The sequence below is a fragment of the Schistocerca nitens genome, chromosome 4, assembly GCF_023898315.1.
Source record: "Schistocerca nitens isolate TAMUIC-IGC-003100 chromosome 4, iqSchNite1.1, whole genome shotgun sequence".
NCBI lineage: Eukaryota > Metazoa > Arthropoda > Insecta > Orthoptera > Acrididae > Schistocerca > Schistocerca nitens.
Window position 1 is genome coordinate 498346860 of NC_064617.1, and position 21872 is coordinate 498368731.

At 39.4% G+C, this 21872-nt stretch overlaps 1 protein-coding gene across 3 annotated transcripts in view; it reads left to right on the plus strand.

Annotated features, from left to right (window-relative positions):
• LOC126251324 (phospholipid-transporting ATPase VA) overlaps positions 1 to 21872 on the plus strand; it is a 397256-nt gene that overhangs the window by 314730 nt on the left and 60654 nt on the right. For all 3 annotated transcript variants that reach the window (XM_049951657.1, XM_049951658.1, XM_049951659.1), the window contains 2 exons: positions 5321 to 5494; positions 15006 to 15423. In XM_049951657.1, the coding sequence (XP_049807614.1) occupies positions 5321 to 5494; positions 15006 to 15423 (592 nt within the window). The remainder of the gene's footprint in view (positions 1 to 5320; positions 5495 to 15005; positions 15424 to 21872) is intronic.

Here is a 21872-nt window from a genome sequence, read left to right on the forward strand (position 1 = left end):
GGTAGCCAGCTACAATGGGACGGCCGGGATGATTGGGTTTGTGAATTTTGGGAAGAAGGTAGAAGGTAGGGGTGCGGGGTGTTGGTGGGGTCAGGGGGTTGATGGAGTCAGGTGAAAGGTTTTGCAGGGGGCCTAAGGTTCTGAGGATTCCTTGAAGCTCCGCCTGGACATCAGGAATGGGGTTACCTTGGCAAACTTTGTATGTAGTGTTGTCTGAAAGCTGACGCAGTCCCTCAGCCACATACTCCCGACGATCAAGTACCACGGTCGTGGAACCCTTGTCCGCTGGAAGAATTATGATTGATTGGTCAGCCTTCAGATCACGAATAGCCTGGGCTTCAGCAGTGGTGATGTTGGGAGTAGGATTGAGGTTTTTTAAGAAGGGTTGAGAGGCAAGGCTGGAAGTCAGAAATTCCTGGAAGGTTTGGAGAGGGTGATTTTGAGGAAGAGGAGGTGGGTCCCACTGTGACAGAGGACGGAACTGTACTTTCGTAGCACTTTCGTTCGGTAAGTCACATCATCTGTGTTTTTAGATATATTTTTCCCACGTGGAATGTTTCTCTCTCTCTCTCTCTCTCTCTCTCTCTCTCTCTCTCTCTCTCTGTGTGTGTGTGTGTGTGTGTGTGTGTGTGTGTGTGTACACATTTGAATTACAAAAAACAAATACCAAAAAAAAAAAAAAAAAAAAGGTTTCATGGCGCGAGATTCAATCCGGCGACCTTCGGATTACGAACCCGAGCGCTTGCCGCTGCACCACAACGCTGTAGAAAATTATTGATCGCAGAGAGTATTTCACCACAACGGTTTCTTTTAACTGTCGATTTTCTCGACAACGGCTGAAAAGTGCATCTTGGTGCTTTGTCACATTACATCTCTGGCCATGAGCTTTTGTTATGCGCAGTATGAATCGAATCTGAATTTCACAATTGGCGGCCTCCCCTTGTGAGTCTTTATTGTGTGTACATATTGTGGTTCATTAGTGCCTATAGGACTCACATTAATGAAAATGATGTAACTATTTTACAACTGAATTGTGATGGTAAATGGAAAAAGACACACATTATTTAATTATAGTGTGCACAGGAAGTAAACTTCAGTGTTGATAGGTCTCCAACTCTGGCACTGAGTTAATGACATAGATAAAATACGGGCTCTCAATATAAATTACTTTCTTGGGTCACTGAACTTGATACACCCCTTTCTTGAACTTCATGGCTCCAGATTTATTTATTTATCTGCCCCAAAAACCAGAATATCATTATTGTAAATTAGACAGCAGTACAGCTTCTGTTTTCACATTTTACTGTTGTTTGGTGGTGGTATTTTTTTGTAGGTAGATGAAATGTTTAGTTGTTAGTTCTAAATGTGCACTTCAATGTAGCATTTATGTGGAGGATGCTGGGAACAAAAGTTTATGATCAATTCATATTGCATTGGCTGCTAGGACAAGACTCACCTCCTCCTCTCATGCCACCCAGCCTACAGCTTGTAAATGAAACATGTGTAATGGGTTAATGTTGTAGAAGTGACACTAAAGCAAGCATCACCTTAATGTTTGAGTAATCAAAAATGCAATAGTACCGCTGTGAAATAACTGTTGACGTGATTCTTAATATTGCTTATGGAAGTGTGAGATTAATTCTGTTTTACAGCGTGAAGCATTCATCGTTCACCAGCCAAATTTATTTTCGTTATGTGCAAACAACATAGGTGATTCTGAGACAGTGTTCTAAATGAGAGAGCACACTAGTAGTAATTTATCCATATTTTCTGTTTCACTTTCTGCTTGACAAATATTTCAGCAGGGATATTAAACAAATTGCACTGTAAGGCTTACTCGTGGAACCCTTTTTACTGCTTTGAGAGACAGATTGGTGAGGAAGTTGTGTGAAAATGAACCAGCTGCCTGAGCCACCAATGAGACAGAAATATCAAAATGTGGTGAACATTCTTTTGTCTTTGTAAACTGATGCATCCTTAGAGAGATACCTGTTACAATTCGCTCGGTAAACAAAAGTCCGGCAGTTTGTCTTAAGATACTGTGGTTAGAGGAACTGGCACTCAGATGTGACACAACCACGTTGACAGGGTGAAATGCTACACATGTGCTTGCACTTTCTTTGCCTTCCAATAATAAAATATATTGGAATGCAGTACATCAGGAATGCTATTTAGTATCAACTACAGATCAACAACTTACTGCAGTTACACTTACAAATTATAAGATACGCAGGTTAACCTCTTACCCTACCCCCTATCAGCTGATTAGTTTGGCCATAGTAAGCAAGATGGTCAATCATGTGTTGAATCACTGTTTAGACATGTACTCGAACTTGTGCAAAATGTATGCATCATATGACATGTGTATTTCAGTGCAACGGAAGGAACTGCAAAATAATAAACAATGTTTGGGCACAACCAATAATTTTAAGATGTCTGGGAAGTAAATATGATACATTCATCAATAAACATAAATGATTTATTTGCAAGTGGATAATGTATGAGTAACAATTTATAATTTAATAGTCAGTTTACATTAGTTATGCTTTGGAAACACCTGTAGAAAATTTGTAATTTTTAACTGTATGATAGTTTTCAAAACATTGAGGTACATATTGCACAACTTGACAGTTTGTGCATTACCATATCTTTTCTTAGACTTAAGGTAGTATGTTTTGTAATAATGCTTCTGCTCTTTGAAGTTCATACTCAGTGCTATTCTGGTTCATTTTCATTTGTTTTTGTTGTAAAGACTGCATGGACTACAATCGTAACATGGAACCCTGCTATTGTATGATCATAGCAAACAATACCAGCCATTCCCTGTAGTAATCAACAATACATTTCAATCTGAAAGTAAGGTTTCATTGACTTCTGTTTTGCTCAGTCATTTCTGCACTTCTGTCTTTTGTAGAAATAATATAGACGTCCCATTTGCTTCCACTCCAATGCTAATATGCTATTGCAGCTTGTCTTGTGCATTCCACTTGTATAAAAAAAATTCTTTAAAGAAATCTTTTGCCTTTTTTCAATTAAAATATACTGTCCTAAGGACAGTTGTTCCACTTGCAAGTAAAGTTACAACCAGACTAACAGTTATTGTGAATAATAACAATTATCAGTATACAAAGTGCGTATTTTATTTAATATTGGCTTTGGCAGATCCATCACAACAATTTCAGGTGAATTATAATAGAGATTTGTTTTATCATTTCCTGAATATATTTTAAAATTAAGGCAATAGCCCAATGCTGATTCACACAGGTATTACAGTTATATCCCAAATCCTACCCTCTTCATGGGATTAAGTTGTGTATAAGACATACATCCCTTAAATTTCATTGACAATTCAGCAGTTGCTATGTTCTCTTCCATTATGTATACTTCTTAGTTTTTTATTTAAATGGTTTATCATAGGCGTGACTTAACATAATTTATCCATCTTTCCAATCATATCTAATTTAATTGGATAGATAAAAAATCTACTCACCAAGTGGCAGCAGAACACACATGTAAAAGGAGGTTTTAATTTGGCAAGCTTTCGGAGCCAGCGGCTCCTTGTTCAGGCAGAAGGGTTGAAGGGGAAGGAAGAGGGATGAAGGAAAAGCACTGGAGAGGCTGAGGAAAAGGGGTATATTTTGAGAAAGTCACCCAGAACTGTGGGTCAGAGGAGGCTTTCCCAAAATCTACCCCTTTTCCTAGACCTCTTCAGTCCTTTTCCTTCACCCCTCGTCCTTCTCCTTCAACTCTTCTGCCTGAAGAAGGAGCCACTGGCTCTGAAAGATAGCTAGTTATGATGGCTATTTCAGATTAGTACATCTGAATATTTGAGCCACTATTAGGCATAATAAAAAGTACATTTTAATTTAATTTCAGTTGACAGGGATCCATGTCTCATCAATTTTCTTTTTTGTATTTTCATTGATCATTGTTTGTTCTGCATGTTGATTTGCTGCTGTGACAGTACTATCCTAAAGCAAAGTTCAGTGTTGAACATTATATAAAAAAGTGTTGACTCTTTTGTATTTCCATGTAACTGCTCTACTACTGGTGCTCTTGTGCCCAGAGTCTCGTATATTCCCATATTTTGGCTTGTTATTTTCTTCTTTCCTAATCTGTTACTTAAATGATTGATCACAGATAGTGTCTTCATCATCAGTGTAATCTTCACTGGTTAATCTTCTAGGATGATTTCGTATAAGAAACACAATAACCATACCATGAGTCTCATTATTGGCAGGATCTACAAAATCACTGTCCGAAGTAACAACACACTCATCACTAGCTGCATCATTGTTGTATGTCCTTTCTACTGGCACAGTAGGTGTATTGCTTGTGAGCACAATGAAGAGATTCATGTAATTGAAGGAAGTGAATATCGATATCTTTTGAACCAAGAGTCCAGCTCGTGCTCTTGTCATTTGTTCTGAGTGATGCACCATGAACCAGGCTCATCTTGTTTAAGTGTGATCCACACAAAATACCACAAGGCAGGCTCATGCTTATTATTTATTGCCCAACTTCTTTACCATGAGTCTTGCCCATGCTTGAAGACCAAGGTATTAAATGAGAGTTATATTTATTGGAAGACAGAAAACAGAATAAGGTCTACCTTAGTTTACAGAAATGTTGCATGTGAGGGGCTTTCTAGCTTATCAGAGCAGAGATATATAGTGAATTTGAAAGTGACAGGTTCACGACATCTGTTGCTCTGGGAAAACAGCTCTTAAACTCATTTATTATATTTTGTAGTATATATTATTTATGCTGATATGGTAAGTTTTGTGTCTGTGTGGATGATATTTGATGCTAGATTTTTGTATCTTCAGCTGTGTAATTCTTACATTAATTTGTCAAAAATATTTACCTGAAGATGCTGAAGCCAAAGCTATGTGTGCCATCTTAACTTCAAAATGCACTCATTTACCTGTGAAATGCTAATAGCCTAATACAGGTTATTTTGAAAGTGAACAGAAAACAAGAAATAATGTAGCTTACTATTTTAGTTCCCATTTTTATTAATGACTGTTCTTTTCAATGCTATCAATATCATAAGTAACATTAATGGTGCTATCTTTCTTGTAAAATTGTATTAGCATACATTGTTGTTTTTTTTCTTTCTCTTTTAATTACAGTGATAAAATTTAGAGCAACACCACATGGTATGTGTATGCATTGATAAGTGTACTAAGTTTATCTTCCATTATATTTTAGTCTCTGTTTTACTGTCTCACAGGAAGGAATTATAGCAACATTCTTTTTTATTTCTTCAGCAACACAAAAATGCCATTTTAGTTTACATGAGCATTTTGGTCTACAGAAATTAAAAACACGGCCTGGTGTTCCTCTGCCACTGCTTGTCAACCCACGTCTCCAGGAGGAGCTGGAAGCAGGTGCTCGACCCTCAGTGCACAGCCAAAGACTGCAAGAATTCCTTCTGCTACTTGCTGTTTGCAACACAGTTGTTGTTTCCCAGCATCCTCACCATGACATTGTAAGAGCTCTTTTAAAACATTATAAGAATACATTATTTGGGAAGTAAAGTGATGAATTTATTGTAAATTTATGACTTGTGAATCTGCAGATACAGGTATATGTTTATTGTCCTATTACTGAGTGAAGTGGTGCATTGGTTAGAACAATAGATCCACATTTGAGAGGATGAGAGTTCGAATCCCCATCTGGCCATCATTTGTGATTTTCCTAAATTGCTCAGGCAGATGCCAGGGTGGTCCCTTTGAAAGGGTATGGCTGATTCTCGTCAGTAATCCAAGCTTGTTCTCCATATGTAATAACCTCACTGTCAGCAGGACGTTAAACACTAATCTTCCTCACTTCTTTCTGCCCTTTATTTTTCTGCTAAATTACTTACACTGTTCTGCACTTACACTTAGTGGCAGCTGAAGGTGACATGGTACTTACGAATCACCATCTTAAGGAGAAACATAAAAATGTATCTGGATTAATCATATCACAGACACTACCATGACTGCTCATGTTAGATTTGTCCTGCACAACACTGTTACTTGAGCCCTTCCAACTGTGTGAGTTTATGACCACCGTATCAAATGTGGGAATCTCAGTTGTTTTATAGTCTTATGACATCATGGTGCTTAAAATTGTTTTCCTTTGTCAGGTCCACATACAGTTGGATATCTGCTGAAAGCATAACTACAGGCTTTCATGTAAAATTGTTCATTGGCTAATGTTGTTTTGGTATTAGGTTTTTGCTGTCTGACTTTGAGTTCAAATGTTACCTAGCTTAGAAATCTAAACATAGCAGATTGGCAATGAATTTTAGTTTAATTAATTACTGCTTTTGAAGATCTATGATGAGATTCAAACAGTTAATTGAAATACTAATTACAACTTAATGTTTACTTGATGATCTTCATAGTGGAACTAAATATTTCGCATATCGCAATATTTGGCACTTTTGAGAGGGGGGGTGGGGGGGAGGGTGGGAGGACATTAAGTCAGTAGTAGTATTTAAAAAAAAATTAGGTTGCACTGATCAGATGGAGATACACTGTTATCTCTCTGGTTTCACTGAATTCTCAGTAATCGATGATTACAAAGACTTGCACGTGAAACATCAACTTATTTATATTTGACAACAAAAATAAAATTAATTACTCCTTACTAAAGCCATGCTCACCTTAAATCTGTATGAAAGAAAGATTCTTATTCATCCATTTCTTATATACATGATATGAGTATTAACTTTGTTATTAAAATTGGCATTTGTTGTTGTTGTTGTTGTGGTTGTGGTCTTCAGTCCTGAGACTGGTTTGATGCAGCTCTCCATGCTACTCTATCCTGTGCTAGCTTCTTCATCTCCCAGTACGTACTGCAACCTACATCCTTCTGAATCTGCTTGGTGTATGCATCTCTTGGTCTCCCTCTGATTTTTACCCTCCACGCTGCCCTCCAATGCAAAATTGGTGATCCCTTGATGCCTCAAAACATGTCCTACCAATCGATCCCTTCTTCTAGTCAAGTTGTGCCACAAACTTCTCTTCTCCCCAGTCCTATTCAGTACCTCATCATTAGTTATGTGATCTACCCATCTCATCTTCAGCATTGTTCTGTAGCACCACATTTCGAAAGCTTCTATTCTCTTCTTGTCCAAACTATTTATTGCCCATGTTTCACTTCCATACATGGCTACACTCCATACAAACACTTTCAGAAATGACTTCCTGACACTTAAATCTATAGATGTTAACAAATTTCTCTTCTTCAGAAACGCTTTCCTTGTCATTGCCAGTCTACATTTTATATCCTCTCTACCTCGACCATCATCAGTTATTTTGCTCCCCAAATTGCAAAACCCATTTACTACTTTAAGTGTCTCATTTCCTAATCTAATACCCTCAGCATCTCCCGACTTAATTCGACTACATTCCATTATCCTCGTTTTGCTTTTGTTGATGTTCATCTCATATTCTCCTTTCAAGATGCTATCCATTCCGTTCAACTGCTCCTCCAAGTCCTATGCTGTCTCTGACAGAATTACAATGTCATCGGCGAACCTCAAGGTTTTTGTTTCTTCTCCATGGATTTTAATACCTACTCCGAATTTTTCTTTTGTTTCCTTCACTGCTTGCTCAATATACAGATTGAATAGCATCGGGGAGAGGCTACAACCCTGTCTCACTCCCTTCCCAACCACTGCTTCCCTTTCATGCCCCTCAACTCTTTATAACTGCCATCTGGTTTCAGTACAAATTGTAAATAGCCTTTTCCTCCCTGTATTTTACCCCTAGCTCCTTCAGAATTTGAAAGAGAGTATTCCAGTCAACATTGTCAAAAGTTTTCTCTAAGTCTACAAATGCTAGAAACGTAGGTTTGCCTTTCCTTAATCTTTCTTCTAAGGTAAGTCGTAAGGTCAGTATTGCCTCATGTGTCCCCATATTTCTACGGAATCCAAACTGATCTTCCCCGAGGTCGGCTTCTACTAGTTTTTCCATTCGTCTGTAAAGAATTCGTGTTAGTGTTTTGCAGCCGTGACTTATTAAACTAATAGTTCGGTAATTTTCACATCTGTCAACACCTGCTTTCTTTGGGATTGGAATTATTATAATCTTCTTGAAGTCTGTGGGTATTTCGCCTGTCTCGTACATCTTGCTCACCAGATGGTAGAGTTTTGTCAGGACTGGCTCTACCAAGGCCGTCAGGAGTTCTAATGGAGTGTTGTCTACACCTGGGGCCTTGTTTCGACTCAGGTCTTTCAGTGCTCTGTCAAACTCTTCATGGAGTACCATATCTCCCATTTCATCTTCATCTACATCCTCTTCCATTTCCATAATATTGTCCTCAAATACATCGCCCTTGTGTAGACTCTCTATATACTCCTTCCACCTTTCTGCTTTCCCTTCTTTGCTTAGAACTGGGTTTCCATCTGAGCTCTTGATATTCAAACAAGTGGTTCTCTTTTCTCCAAAGGTCTCTTTAATTTTCCTGTAGGCAGTATCTATCTTACCCCTAGTGAGATAAGCCTCTACATCCTTACATTTATCCTCTAGCCATCGCTGCTTGGCCATTTTGCACTTCCTGTCGATCTCATTTTTGTGATGTTTATATTCCTTTTTGCCGGCTTCATTTACTGCATTTTTATATTTTCTCCTTTCATCAATTAAATTCAATATTTCTTCTGTTACCCAAGGATTTCTACTAGCCCTCGTCTTCTTACCTACTTGATCCTCTGCTGCCTTTACTACTTCATCCCTCAGAGCTACCCATCGTCTTTTACTGTATTTCTTTCCCCCATTCCTGTCAATTGTTCCCTTATGCTCTCCCTGAATCTCTGTACAACCTCTGGTTTAGTCAGTTTATCCAGGTCCCATCTCCTTAAATTCCCACCTTTTTGCAATTGTTAAGACATAAAATTTCGGAGGTTTTGTCAACCCTGGTGATCCTCCCCCTTCTAACATGAGACTGATACTTTTTTAGTTTAATAGTAACAATTAAATGACTATCACACAAAACCAAAACAAAGTATATTAAGTTAAGATTGTTCTTGCAACTCAACTGTCTTTAGCAATGGAGAAGTATTGTTGGTTGGTTTATGTATTTCTCTATAGAAGTCTATATCATCACTGAAATAAAGCCTTTTTCTTAGATTTAATTTTTAATCTATAATAATTTGCATATTTTTGTCTGGTGAAAGTTTTCTTTTTGAATTGATGCATCTCTGTGGCTGAGATTTATCTAAACTCCAGCATTATTTTAAAGTAAATATTCAAATTTTATTAATTTAAGTACCACAAAATTGAGGTGGTTTGGGTATCTGATACATGAATGTCAACCAGATCTACAAAAGGAAGGAGAAGGATCTAGTAAAACTTCCCCACCATAAGTTCTTAATTTTTGTGAGGGGCACAGGCCCTGCTGCTCTGAAGTTTGATGTTTGCAATCTGATAACAGGCAACCTCACACTCCACCCTCCTCCCTTTTGTACTCCCAACATCTCGGAGGTGACCCAGTCTCGATGCTATGGAACAGTTTTTCTGAGAAACACTTATAATACTAAAGTATACTGATAAGAAATCTTATTAACATTAAGGCAGGTAAATGGCCTCATACAACTTGAATAGGAACTGATCATTCTCTGACCCACAGCAATACGCAGTGACATGATTGAGTTAAATATTACTTATTATCACATAACTAGTATACAGTCACATAGTATAAGTGTAATCTCTATTTAATTGCAGATTATGTCACAATATATAATATACTGCCTTTATCTAACAAAATTTCCCTCAAACACTTCTCTAACAAAAGTTTCCCATTAGAAACATAGAACGAATTTACTACTCTAACAAAACTCTCTTCCCTTAAGTAAAAAGAAACAAGCTGTTTTACATATGACAAAAGTAATGAGAATCATTTACAGGTCACATTTGAAAAATAAGAGCTTCAGTAAAGACAGTTTATTAGTGGTGTTAATGTTATACAAACCTGGTGGTAACAACTATTTTTGAAGCCATTGTTGTTCACATTCATGTGTGGTGAAATGACTGCTGAGTCATAACAGAACTTATCTCCTCATAAGCTGTAGTATCAGAATGATTTTGAGAAAAATTGGATGATGTCATGAAAAATTTCCTGAAAATGCTATGGTAACTGGGAGAGATTTCAACTTTCCAGCTACATACTGGGAGAGTTACTCAAATAGAACATTTTTCTGAAGTTGTCCTTTGTTAGAGAACCAACTCATGAGAACCAAGGTCTTACAGCTTATGGTAACTGATAGATATGAAATGTTTTATTTAGTTAACTTAGAAGACGGAATTGTAGGCCATAAGGCTAGTGCAATGTCAGTGATTCAGTGTGTGAAAAGGGGTATTAAGGAAGGTAAGTCAATATTTCTGTTCAGTAAATGTGACAGGAAGTAGACAGCAGTTGGTCTGATCATTCAACACCAATCATCTATTTCTGGGGGTGACAATGTGCAGTATTAATGAATAAAATGTAAGAGTATTGTAAAATATGCTTTGGGCATGTATATGCTTATCAAAGTTGTGAGGGACTGTAAAGACTCGTTGTAGTTCAGTAGCTCTGTTAGGAAGATCTTTCAAACAAAAGAAAGTTTCACCACATACATATTTAAGTAAAATCAAAGCAATCTTGAAAAATGAAGGTTTGACAGAGCCATAGTAAAAGTTAAGATAGCAATGTGAAAAGTGTTTGATGAATTTACAAATTGTGGACTGATCTGATGGAAAATCCCAGGTTTTCTTCATGCATTACATCAGGAAACACATCAAAATCATCTGTCCAGATTATATTTGGAACAGAATGGAGGGTGATAGAGAGAAGATTGTGATACTGAAGAAGTGGGGGGGGGGGGGGGGGGGGGAAGAGAGAGAAAATTATCCATACTCTTAACTTCAGCACACAGTACAGGAAACATTTAATTTTGGTGAATCTCTTTGATATTGTACGGGTTCATGAGGATGTTCTGACTACCAGATAGGAAAATTATGGGTATTTACCTTTCCACTCAGATGAAAAGTTACCTCATCATTGAACACCACACAAACAAGGAAATCATCTTCCCGCAGCAAACCTTCACGCCATAGTCAATTGGTTTTATAGAATGCACCAACTGTAACTGGTATGGTCGGGTGTGTGAACATTTTCTTAAAAACTTTCACACTGTTATCTTTGCAACTGAAGTTTAAGACTTGGTTTCCAAAAACAACTTTTTAGGACTTTAGAGGTAAGATGCTCTGATGCAGTCGACATCCTCTTCAGACACTTTTTGTTGTCACATGCTTTTCCATTTACATACACATACAATCATTTTGAAATGACTCGCACCTGTGCTTATTTAAAACTGTTTGAGTTTGCACCTTGAAAATGTTAGCCATCACTAAGTTGATGTGTACTTACTTTCCCTTCCTTCATTTGTGCGCAACTCACAACAAATGCAGATACCATAGAACTGTGCCATGGTTTAAGAAAGAAACTAAATCCATGTAGATAAATATATAAGCCTGTGTATTTAAATTTGCCCTTCCTAGTTTTCAAACTGCTTGAGTGCAGTTCTTAGATAAACTTAATACCGATATTAGTAAATAATTAATTAAGGAATAAAATTAACAACCCATTCAATAGTGGAGGCCTTCAGTTTGTCACAAGACTGAGAGCTTTGCTAGCTTTCGGATGCCATTTTTTCATGCTAGAGTACACATACATGCCCCCTCCCCCCCCCCCACCTAACACTGCCCCTTCCCACACACACACACACACACACACACACACACGAACACTTGCATGGCTATAATGTGCAGGCTCAGTTCACTGTGTTGGAACTGCAGAGTCATTTGGAAGCTGTCAGATTGCCTTTTGCAAATCAGCACCCCTGCTGTTTGGGGAGTTGTTACATTTACTCCTTAAGTTATAGACTTGATACCATTTTATAAGAGAATTTAAAATCACTCCCTGTTTGTGTAACCTCGCATATGCACTTTAGCTAAACTTCTATCCCTGTGATCGAGTTAGAATTATCGAAACCTATGAAGTATTTGTTATATTGAAAATCTTGTCACATCTTTCATAATCTGTACTATTCTTCCCTCGTACCTACACAGTAGCAGAATGACTTTTGTCGTCGTACCACAGATGTCTTTATTTATCCGTTGTTGCATGATAATGAAAAGCACTCACCCTCAGTACTTTTGCACAGATCCAAAAGTGTGGCTATGAAATTAACTTGTCATTTCACAGAAAACTCTTCAGAGATAAGGCCAAGTACAGACCCAGAAAATGTGGACGTGCACACACTTTTAGTATAATTGCGGTTGACAGTTTAAAGAACTAACTTCACAGTTTGTATAGCTATTTTTTCCTTTATTGCTGAAGGTAATCGGGCATCTCAGGCTTAAACATTCAAACCTGCACAGTCGATTTCAACCTGCACAGTCCATGTCATTTATATCTATCATCTGTCAAGAGAATTTAAAGGCAGATATCCTCTTAAATAATACTGATTTTCATTTGATTGCTGACTAGTGAAAACCATTAAGAATATCAGTGAAATATGATCCCCTTGCTCAAAACTGCTTACACTAAAAATAGGCCTCTTATGCATAGTGTTTAACCACAGCGGCTACAATCTTTCAGGAGAGATAAAGTGTGCCTAGATGATAGAAAATCACCTAGCAGTGCATGGTCATGGTAGTGATGACAAAGAGAAAGGAGAAAGGACAGGAACAGGGTGAGAAAACATGTGTATTGTGCTTGGTATAGCTAAAATGCTGGGATAGCTTTGGCTGATGATGAACGTGATAGATGGCTCTACGTACACGACAACATCAGGTGGGTGCAGCATGTGCACAGTCATTGTGGCTGCGCTCATTCCTGCTGACATAGTGGAAGTGGGATGGCACATTGCATGAATGCAGACCTTGGTGATACGCATCTGGCATACGGAGCCACTGATTGCAGTGGACTAGGCACACAGCAGTTGTATTATCAATGTTACCCCATGAGGAAAACTCCCTCCCACACATTCTTTGCATGCTTGTAGGGAAGGTTGTCCACAAGGGGATTATTCAGTGAGGAGAGACAACAATGTGAGCAAACAGCAACAGCAACAGCTTTAGCCAGTGAGGAGATTGTGCTGGGGCTGGTACAAAACTATGCCAGTGCCAGTATGTGGGCTATCACCTATTGTGTCGGGATTTCCCACAGCAGCTTCTGGAGGATCCTGCATGACAACTCTATGCACCTATATCACACCCAGTGTTGTGAAGTTCGACCCACATAACACCCATTTATGGTCAGAGGAGAACCCACATACAAGGAGAACCCAAGCAGCCCAGAGACAGTTTTCAGTTAATGTATTGGCCGGCATTGTCTGATGTCACCCTGTCAGGGGATACTTATTGTCTCAACATTTGGAAGGTGCAACTTGTTGTATCGAGCAAAAGTCCACTTATTGGTCCAACAGTGGCTTTTTTCTTTGCTCTGGGAAGAGACTGAGTGGGTACTATAAATATAAAATATTAATCACTTTATTACAACAAAGATAAGAAGAATTACTTAACTATGTACAATACATTTCCACAGGAATGTCATGAGTATTCACAACTGTCTCTGAACATTAACTTTTCACTTGATTCAAACAAATAACAACTGTCTCACTCAGAGTACATTTAACAATAACTTTCACTTGCTGTTGTGCCTAAGACATTGATTACACTGCTGGCCTTCTAGAAGATGATGCTGCCGATCCAGACTGGTGTGAGCAGTCTTGTGCTCAGCCATAAGTGGAGGATCTGATGAAACAGCTTAACGAAACGTTTCTGGGCATGGCTATGCCAGTGTCATTAGTTCGTTGATGCAGCTTGTAATGACTAATTTTTTGTTGTAGTGGCATTGTGAGATACTAATCTGGCATTGGCAGTTCACTCTTTGTGTGACATCACACAATGTAGCTCATCTTTCTTCAGCAAATATTGCTGCAGCTATTGGACAGTATATGTGTGTATACCGGATGCAATGAGTCATGCCTCAAGGTTTCGGCATGATGAAGCCCTCTCCATTACAGCCTTGATGTGCATCACCACCTGAATGCAACATGTTATCAACATTGGATTGGCCAGCAAGACTGCCAGATCTCATTTGCCTTGACTACTACCTCTGGGGATACATCAAGACACTGGTGTATGAATCCCCCATTAACAGTGCTGAAGAACTTGTTGCACAAATCATTGCAGCTGCTAGGGAAGTCCGGGATACATATGGTATTTTCCAGATCTTCTATGCGCTGAAGATGTGAGGCCTGCATCACAGTCGGGGGCAGTAATTTCGAACACCTTCTGTGATGATGATCTTCATGTGTTTTTGTTCTTATTTTGTGGTTTCTCCTGCTTAATAAACATGTTTTCTCACCCTGTTCCATGTCCTCCCTTTGTTGTGTTTTGTGTCATCACTACTATGCCAGAAAAGTGTTTCTGACCATGCATTGCTATGTGATTTTCTGTCTTGTAGATGTACTCTCTCACTTCTGAAAATTTGTAACACAGTGCTGAGACACCCTGTATAATAGAACAATACATGATAACAAATATTTTATTTTCCTTTAGCCCAGTCCATGTAAGCCTATAAACACTGGTAAATGGTGTCCGATTTTAACTTACAATAACTGGAAAAGTAACATAAGTTCAACTTAGCCCTTTTAAGAGCTCATTCACTGATTGCTACACTGAAAACAGAAATCAGCACTAACACAAGTGACTCTGCAAAATGATGGTGTATTCTGTTCTGCTGCAGTGTTATTTCTTAAGTATTAAATATCAATATATTAATCTTCAGTGTAAGACATTTTGCTCTATATAAGTTTAAGAAATGTGCATAATTTTTATTGCAAGAAATATAAGTATGGAAATATAATGAAAAAATGCCATTTTTCTTCTACATATCCCTTTAACGGAAACCTTTTCTAATTTTGTATATTTCCAGATAAACTCTTATTTTCTGTTTTTCAGATGAATGCAAGTGGTGTGATAGAACAAACGGCAGACTCCCTGCCTGGCCGTGTTGTACCTACTTCAGTTCCTACATCTGTGCCTGTGACAGGATGTCTTCCAAGAGTTGATACAGCACCTGCACAGTACACATTACTGAGTGAATCGAGGTCCGTGACACCTTCACCTCCACCTCAGCCTTGCTCCATGGCCACTGCTTCTCCTCTTAGCTCATCACCAGGAAGCAGGCCAAAAGTTCTTGGTGTGCCATCTTTGCTTGTTGTACGTAGAGCAACCACTCCAACACCATCACCCTGTGAACTGAAGCCTATATTTGAAGCAGAAAGTCCTGATGAACTGGCACTCGTGGATGCTGCGTACAGTTATGGTTGCCGGTTGGTGAAGAGATCTCCCCAGGTTGCAACTGTTTCTATGCCAGGTGGGGCTTAATGATAAACTGTCTCTTATAATTCAAACTGTAGATTTGGGATTGATTGTGCCATTCAGGTTGAGGATAAATTCTAGTGGTTATACAGAGGCAGACAGTTCCAGCTTACATTGTTCTAAATTTGAATATGAAAAATAAATAGCGTAACATGTGGAAAAATTAGCAGTAACTGTGACAAAGCAGTGTTAAATAAAAATCTCATCTTTTTTACATATTATAACTCTCCCCCTCCTCTTTTCTGAACAGCATTTTCCATTGCCTGCATCACTTACTCGTGGGTTACTTACCACATTATGTATCACTAACCTGTCATTTCTTCCGATATTTGTGAGTTTGTCTATAATTATTTACTTGTGCAGTCTATTCTGTTCATTTCTTCTTCATACTGTAATTTTTGTGCATTATGTTTTTGATATCTTATTGAAAATCATAGTTCAGATGCTTCCAATTTCCTCTTAAAATTTCTTGAGGTACATATTTAACTTTTTTGTACTGCTTCAGACATAAACCTTCAGGAACATCATCTTCAAAGTCTGTGTTAGATATTGGGTCCTTTCTTGAAGAAAGCTTTCTTTTGACTAATCACACAGCTTAAGATGTCTTGCTTTCTTTGACTATCTTGTGTATTGTTGTGCGTGACAAGTAGAGATGGGCAAAACTGTTATTTTCAGAGATCGGATCAGAACTGTTCACTCCCTGAAATGAACTAGCTCTTTTTCATGACCCACCACTCATTCACAATAGGAAATAAATGGAAGGCACATTGCCCTTTAAACTTGGTCTATTCCTGTACTATACCTGTATTTTGATCTTATTTGATCCTATTGTGAAGTAACACAGATAATAAGTAAGAATTTTGTATTGTTTATTGAAATTTCCACAATGTGACAAAGTTTTTGATTATTGATTCATTTTGCACTATCGTGGTTTTTTGGGTGATCGGAAAATGTTGTAACGTGAGATTTAAATTAACAATATATTTGGCTATAATGTATTAAAATTTCATTAACCTCGTACAAATACATCGCAAGCCATATATTTTTAAAGTGAACGTTTCCTTCTGAAGACGCCTAAAATCGCAAAATCCGTACCAGAATAAGAAAAATATATATATAAATTTGACTGTAAGACTAAAGTGCTGCATATAGTCTTATGCAGAATAAAAGAAGGAATATATTGGTGTATCACATTTTGCGATACATTTATCGGTTCGCTCATAATTAAAGCGTAAATTCGAGTGTCTGTAATAAAAATCCTATAGTAAGAGGAGTCGTCAGGAACCTAATCTGATCAGTTTAAACAAATAAAAATAGAGTAAAAACAAATGATGTATACATAACATAATAACGTAATATACATAGCGGTATTACTACGAAGAACAATATCCAGTAGAGACGAACTCCGATGGAGAGGCGCTGAGTCGAGCAGGTCGAGCCGCGAGCTGTATTACTGCGTGAGTTAAGACCGCAGAGACCAGAGTGACACCCGAGTTGCTTTGCTCAACGCTCTGGCTAGAGTCGAGAACGGTGGGGTGAGCGTTGAGCGGGCGAGTTCCGAGGGTGGGGGGAGCAGTGAACGGCCACCAGTCACCCGCTCCGAGACAAATCGTCCGTTCTCTTGCGAGCAGGTTGTTGCAAGTAGTTCTTATGTTCTCCGCTAGGAGGCTCTCTGTCTTGTTGCTCGCATCAACCGCCCAGAGGGCAGGACGTGCGACTGAAACGATCGCCGACAGAGTGCGATATTAAGTTAAGCTGCTCCAGACACTGCACGTGGCAGAGGAAGCACAGAGACAGCACGGCATATGTGAAACACAAAATCCAATGGGGCACTGCACAATGCAGGCAGCCAAGGCAGAAGCAGGGCAGAGGCCGGCGCTGGCTGTGTTGTGTGGCGTGCAGTGTGCTCTGACCAGCAGAGGCCCCGCTGATATGCTCTCTCTCTCTCTCTCTCTCTCTCTCTCTCTCTCTCTCTCTCTCTCTCTCTCTGCTGTGGGAAACGTTTGGAGCTACCGTTCTTTTTTTCTGAATCACTGATTGTTCACTCCTTTGAAAGATTCAACTCTATGAATCAGTTCAGGAGCGGATCCCCCATCTCTAGTGACAAGTGTCTCTGGTCACTGAGGCTGCACTGCAGATTGCAACTTCGTTCGATGGGAGAAACAATCTGGTGTTGGTGATGGTATTAAGGAGGAAGCTGGGGTGGGGAGGGTGAGGGATAGCAGAGAAGGGGTTCTGCTTGTGGGAGTATCAAAGATGTGGTGGGGGACAAGGTAGGGCTGCTAGTCGGCAAGTTGTTGGAATACAAGGTTGTGTAGTGTTGGAGAGGGAGCAGGTAAGGGGATACATAGGTGAAGGACAAGGACTAGCAAAGGTAGAGGCCAGTGTGGGGAGGGTTTAGAGGAATGAAGGATATTATTGCAGGGGGAGTTCCCATCTGCACAGTTCACAAAAGCTGCTCTTGGTAGAAAGGATTCAGATGGTGCAGGCTGTGAAGCAGTCATTTGTGAATCCTGTTGTGTTAGGTAGCATGTTCAGCAACTGGGTGGTTCAGCTATCCTCTGACTGCAGTGTGTCGGTGGTGATTCATAGGGACAGATGGCTTGCTAGTTACATCCACTTAAGAAGCAACAAAGTGGTTGCAGTTTAGTTTGTTCCTCACTTGACTGCTTTTACAGATAGCCCTGACTGGGCTGGTCTGGAGCAGATGGCAGTGGAAGGATGTATGAAACATGTCTTGCATCTAGGACTGTTCCAGAGAGATGAGACATGAGGCAAGAGATTGAGAGCAGGGATAGGGTAAGGATGGTCAAGAGTACTGCATAGGTTCAGTGAGTGGAGGAATACCACAGTGGGAAGAGTGGAAAGGATAGTGGGTAGGATATTCTGAATTTCAGAGCACGACAATAGGTAGTCAAAACCACGTCAGAGAAGGTGGTTCAGTTGCTCCAGTCCTGAGTGCTCAGTCATGAAGGGAGTGTTCCTTTTGTGGCCAGATGGTGGGTATGTGTGAGTTGGTACATGAGTGGAAAGACAAGGCGTTAGATTTGTTTCTGTATAAGGTTGTGAGGGTGATTTCGATACATGAATGTCTCCCGCCTCCTGGTATATTTGGAAAGGAACTACTTGTCCCTACAGATGTGATGGCTGCATGCAATGGACTTCTTGGTTTGGAATTGGGGCAGCTGTTGAAATGGGGGTGTTACTGGTGACTGGTAGATTTGATGCAGATAGAGGTAGTGATGTAGTCTTCCTTGAGGTGGAGGTCATTGTCAAGGAAGATGGCTTGCTGGGTTGAGAAGGACCAGTTGAAGTGAATGGGGGAGGTGTTAAGGTTCTGTAGGAATATGGATGTCATTAATGAATCAGAACTAGGTGAGGGATTTAGGATTCTGGGTGGTTAGGAAGGATTTTTCTAGAAGAGCCATGAATAGGTTGGTGTAGGATGCTGGCATGCGGGTACCCATTCCCTAAACACAGATTTGTTTGTAGGTGATTTCTTCAAAGGACGTGGAAGTGTGGGTAAGGGTATAATTGGAGATGGTGACCAGAAAGGAGATTCTTTGTTTGGATCGTGTCAAATGTTGGGAAAGGTAGTCCTCAGTAGCGGCAAGATGATTGGCATTGCTGATTTTAGGGTAGAGGGAAGTGGCATCAATTGTGACGAGTAGGGTGCAGTATGGTAAAGTACAGGAACTGTGAAGAGTCAGGTTGTAATGGGCTGAAGGTGTTAGTCCATGAGATCTAAGTTTCTCTTGGGGGGGGGGGGGGGGCACAGTAACTAGCCCCTATGGGACATTCTGGGTGGTTGGTTTATGGACATAGGAAGCATGTAGACAATATGAATGTGGGGAGTAGTAAGGGTGAGGAGAGACAGACCCAGGGGAGAGGTTCCTTCCTTCTACATGCTTCCTGAGGTCCATAAATCCAACCAGCCAAGATGCCCCATTGTTGCCAATGTGACCACTAGTCTTCTTCCCCTTCCCCTTCCTTCCATTCCTACCCTAACCCCGCCATGTCTCTGCACACTACCCTGCTATCCCTCCCTGTCTCTGCCCAAGTCTCCTCCTCTCCTCCCATCACCCACGCCAGATTGCTTCTCCCATCAGAAGAAGCTTCAGTCCACAGTCTGGTCACAGTGACCAGAGACGTTGATCGTGTGTGTGTGAATTGTGCTTGTGTCTGTGTTTTCTACTTCAGAAGAAGGCCTTTTGGGCAAGGTTTAAATGTACAGCAATCTTTTTGTTGTGTCTGCCTGTGACTCAGTGTCTCCTCTATATGGTGAGTAGCAGTCTATCATTTTTATAAGACTGTTATTACTCTGTCCTGGACTTCCAGTTGTTTGATAATGTTGCTTCTTAAGGCGAGTTTATACCGAGGTCAAAACATGTTCTGCAACATTGTCTGTGACTGGTACCAGACTACCAATGATGGCAACACAAAATCAGTGTTCCGTGACTGTGTGGATATAAATCAAAGGAATATTGTTTGTGGCTTGTTACCACTAATGCCACTATGCTTCACTAGTGTTTGATTTTGCTCTGTCTGTAGTGTTGTGTGTTGTTTTTCCATGTGTTCCTTTACAAAATGGAGCGGACAAGAATAAAAATTTATGAACTTATCACATTCTTTGAGGCAGAGAACTGCCTCTGTAATGTTCAAGATCATAGTTATAAAAATATTAAACAGAAACATGACTACCTACAAAAATTGCTGTAACAATAATAATAATAATAATAATAATAATAATAATAATAATAATAAGGCCCGGGAAAAGAATAGGCCTCTGGTATGTTCTGCCAGTCGTAAAAGGCGACGAAAAGAACAAACCACTAATAGGGCTAACCCCCCTTTTAGTGTGATTAGTTGGTTCAGGACAGAACTAAAGAAGCCTCGGACAAGCGCCGTCATGGTCAGGGACGACGCTTGAACCCTATGCCGGCCCACAATGGTAACGACACTGCTAGCCAACTGGAAAATGATTCAAATCCAAATAGAGGTGTTTTGCAGGATATGCTTCCTGCAACCACCCTAGAAGGAAAACAAAGACAGAGGATGAGATGGTCAGATGAAGTTAATAGACACCTCATGGTCTGTTATTACCAAGCAACAAATCTAGGAACCAACACAACTGGATACAGATCACAAGTATACACAACATTTATTACCAGATACCCAGAATTAAAATTTTTAACAGAACGACGACTAGCTGATCAGATCCGTGTAATAATCAAAAATAACAGGATACCCCAGTCAGAATTAGAAAACATCAAACAACAAGTTCAACAAATACTGGAACAAAATAATGTGCAATCAGAAGAAGAAGAAGAAGAAAATACAGTAATGGACTCAAACATCCCAGAGCAAACAAACAAAGAACAACACGCATCAATTAAACAGACAGAGGAAAACGAAATCTTAAGACAGCCACCAGAACAAGCACAAATAGAACACGAAGTGACACACATGTTAGATATAGAAGGAAAAATTTCAGCTGACATATATAGAATACAAAGACACAAATACAGACATTAGACCATTCTTGCATAGACCGCCAAATAACCCACAAGTCGAAACAACAATAAAAACTATTAACACAATCATACACAACAAAATAAATGAAAACACAACTATGGAAGAGTTACAACTACTGGTTTATATAGGAGCACTCGCTACACTAAATATACACACTAGGCAGAGATCAGAACCAACCAACACACAGAAGAAACCCACAATACCAGCATGGCAACACAGGCTACAGATCAGAATAGAAAAACTGATAAAAGACATCGGACAGCTAACACAATTTATAAGAAATGAAATGTCAGAAAAAAAAAAACGAAAAAGGTTAGGTAAAATCTCACAACAAGAAGTGATAGAGCAATTAGATGAAAAGAAGCAGAAATTACAAGCATTGGCCAAACGACTTAGAAGGTACAAAAAAAGCGAAAATAGAAGGAAACAAAACCAAACATTCAACACAAACCAAAAGAAAATTTACCAGACAACAGATAACACACACATTAAAATAGACAATCCACCAAACATAACAGACATGGAACACTTCTGGAGCAACATCTGGTCAAACCCGGTACAACATAACAGGCATGCACGGTGGATACAATCAGAAACAGATACGTACAAGATGATACCACAAATGCCTGAAGTGATAATTTTGCAACATGAAGTCACCCAAGCAATTAATTCTACTCACAATTGGAAAGCCCCTGGGAAAGATAAAATAGCAAATTTCTGGCTAAAGAAATTCACCTCAACACATTCACATCCAACTAAATTATTTAACAGTTACATTGCAGACCCATACACATTCCCTGATACACTTACACAAGGAATAACTTATCTGAACACAGCAAACCCAGCTAAATATTGCCCCATAACATGCCTACTAACAATATACAAAATATTAACTTCAGTCATTACACA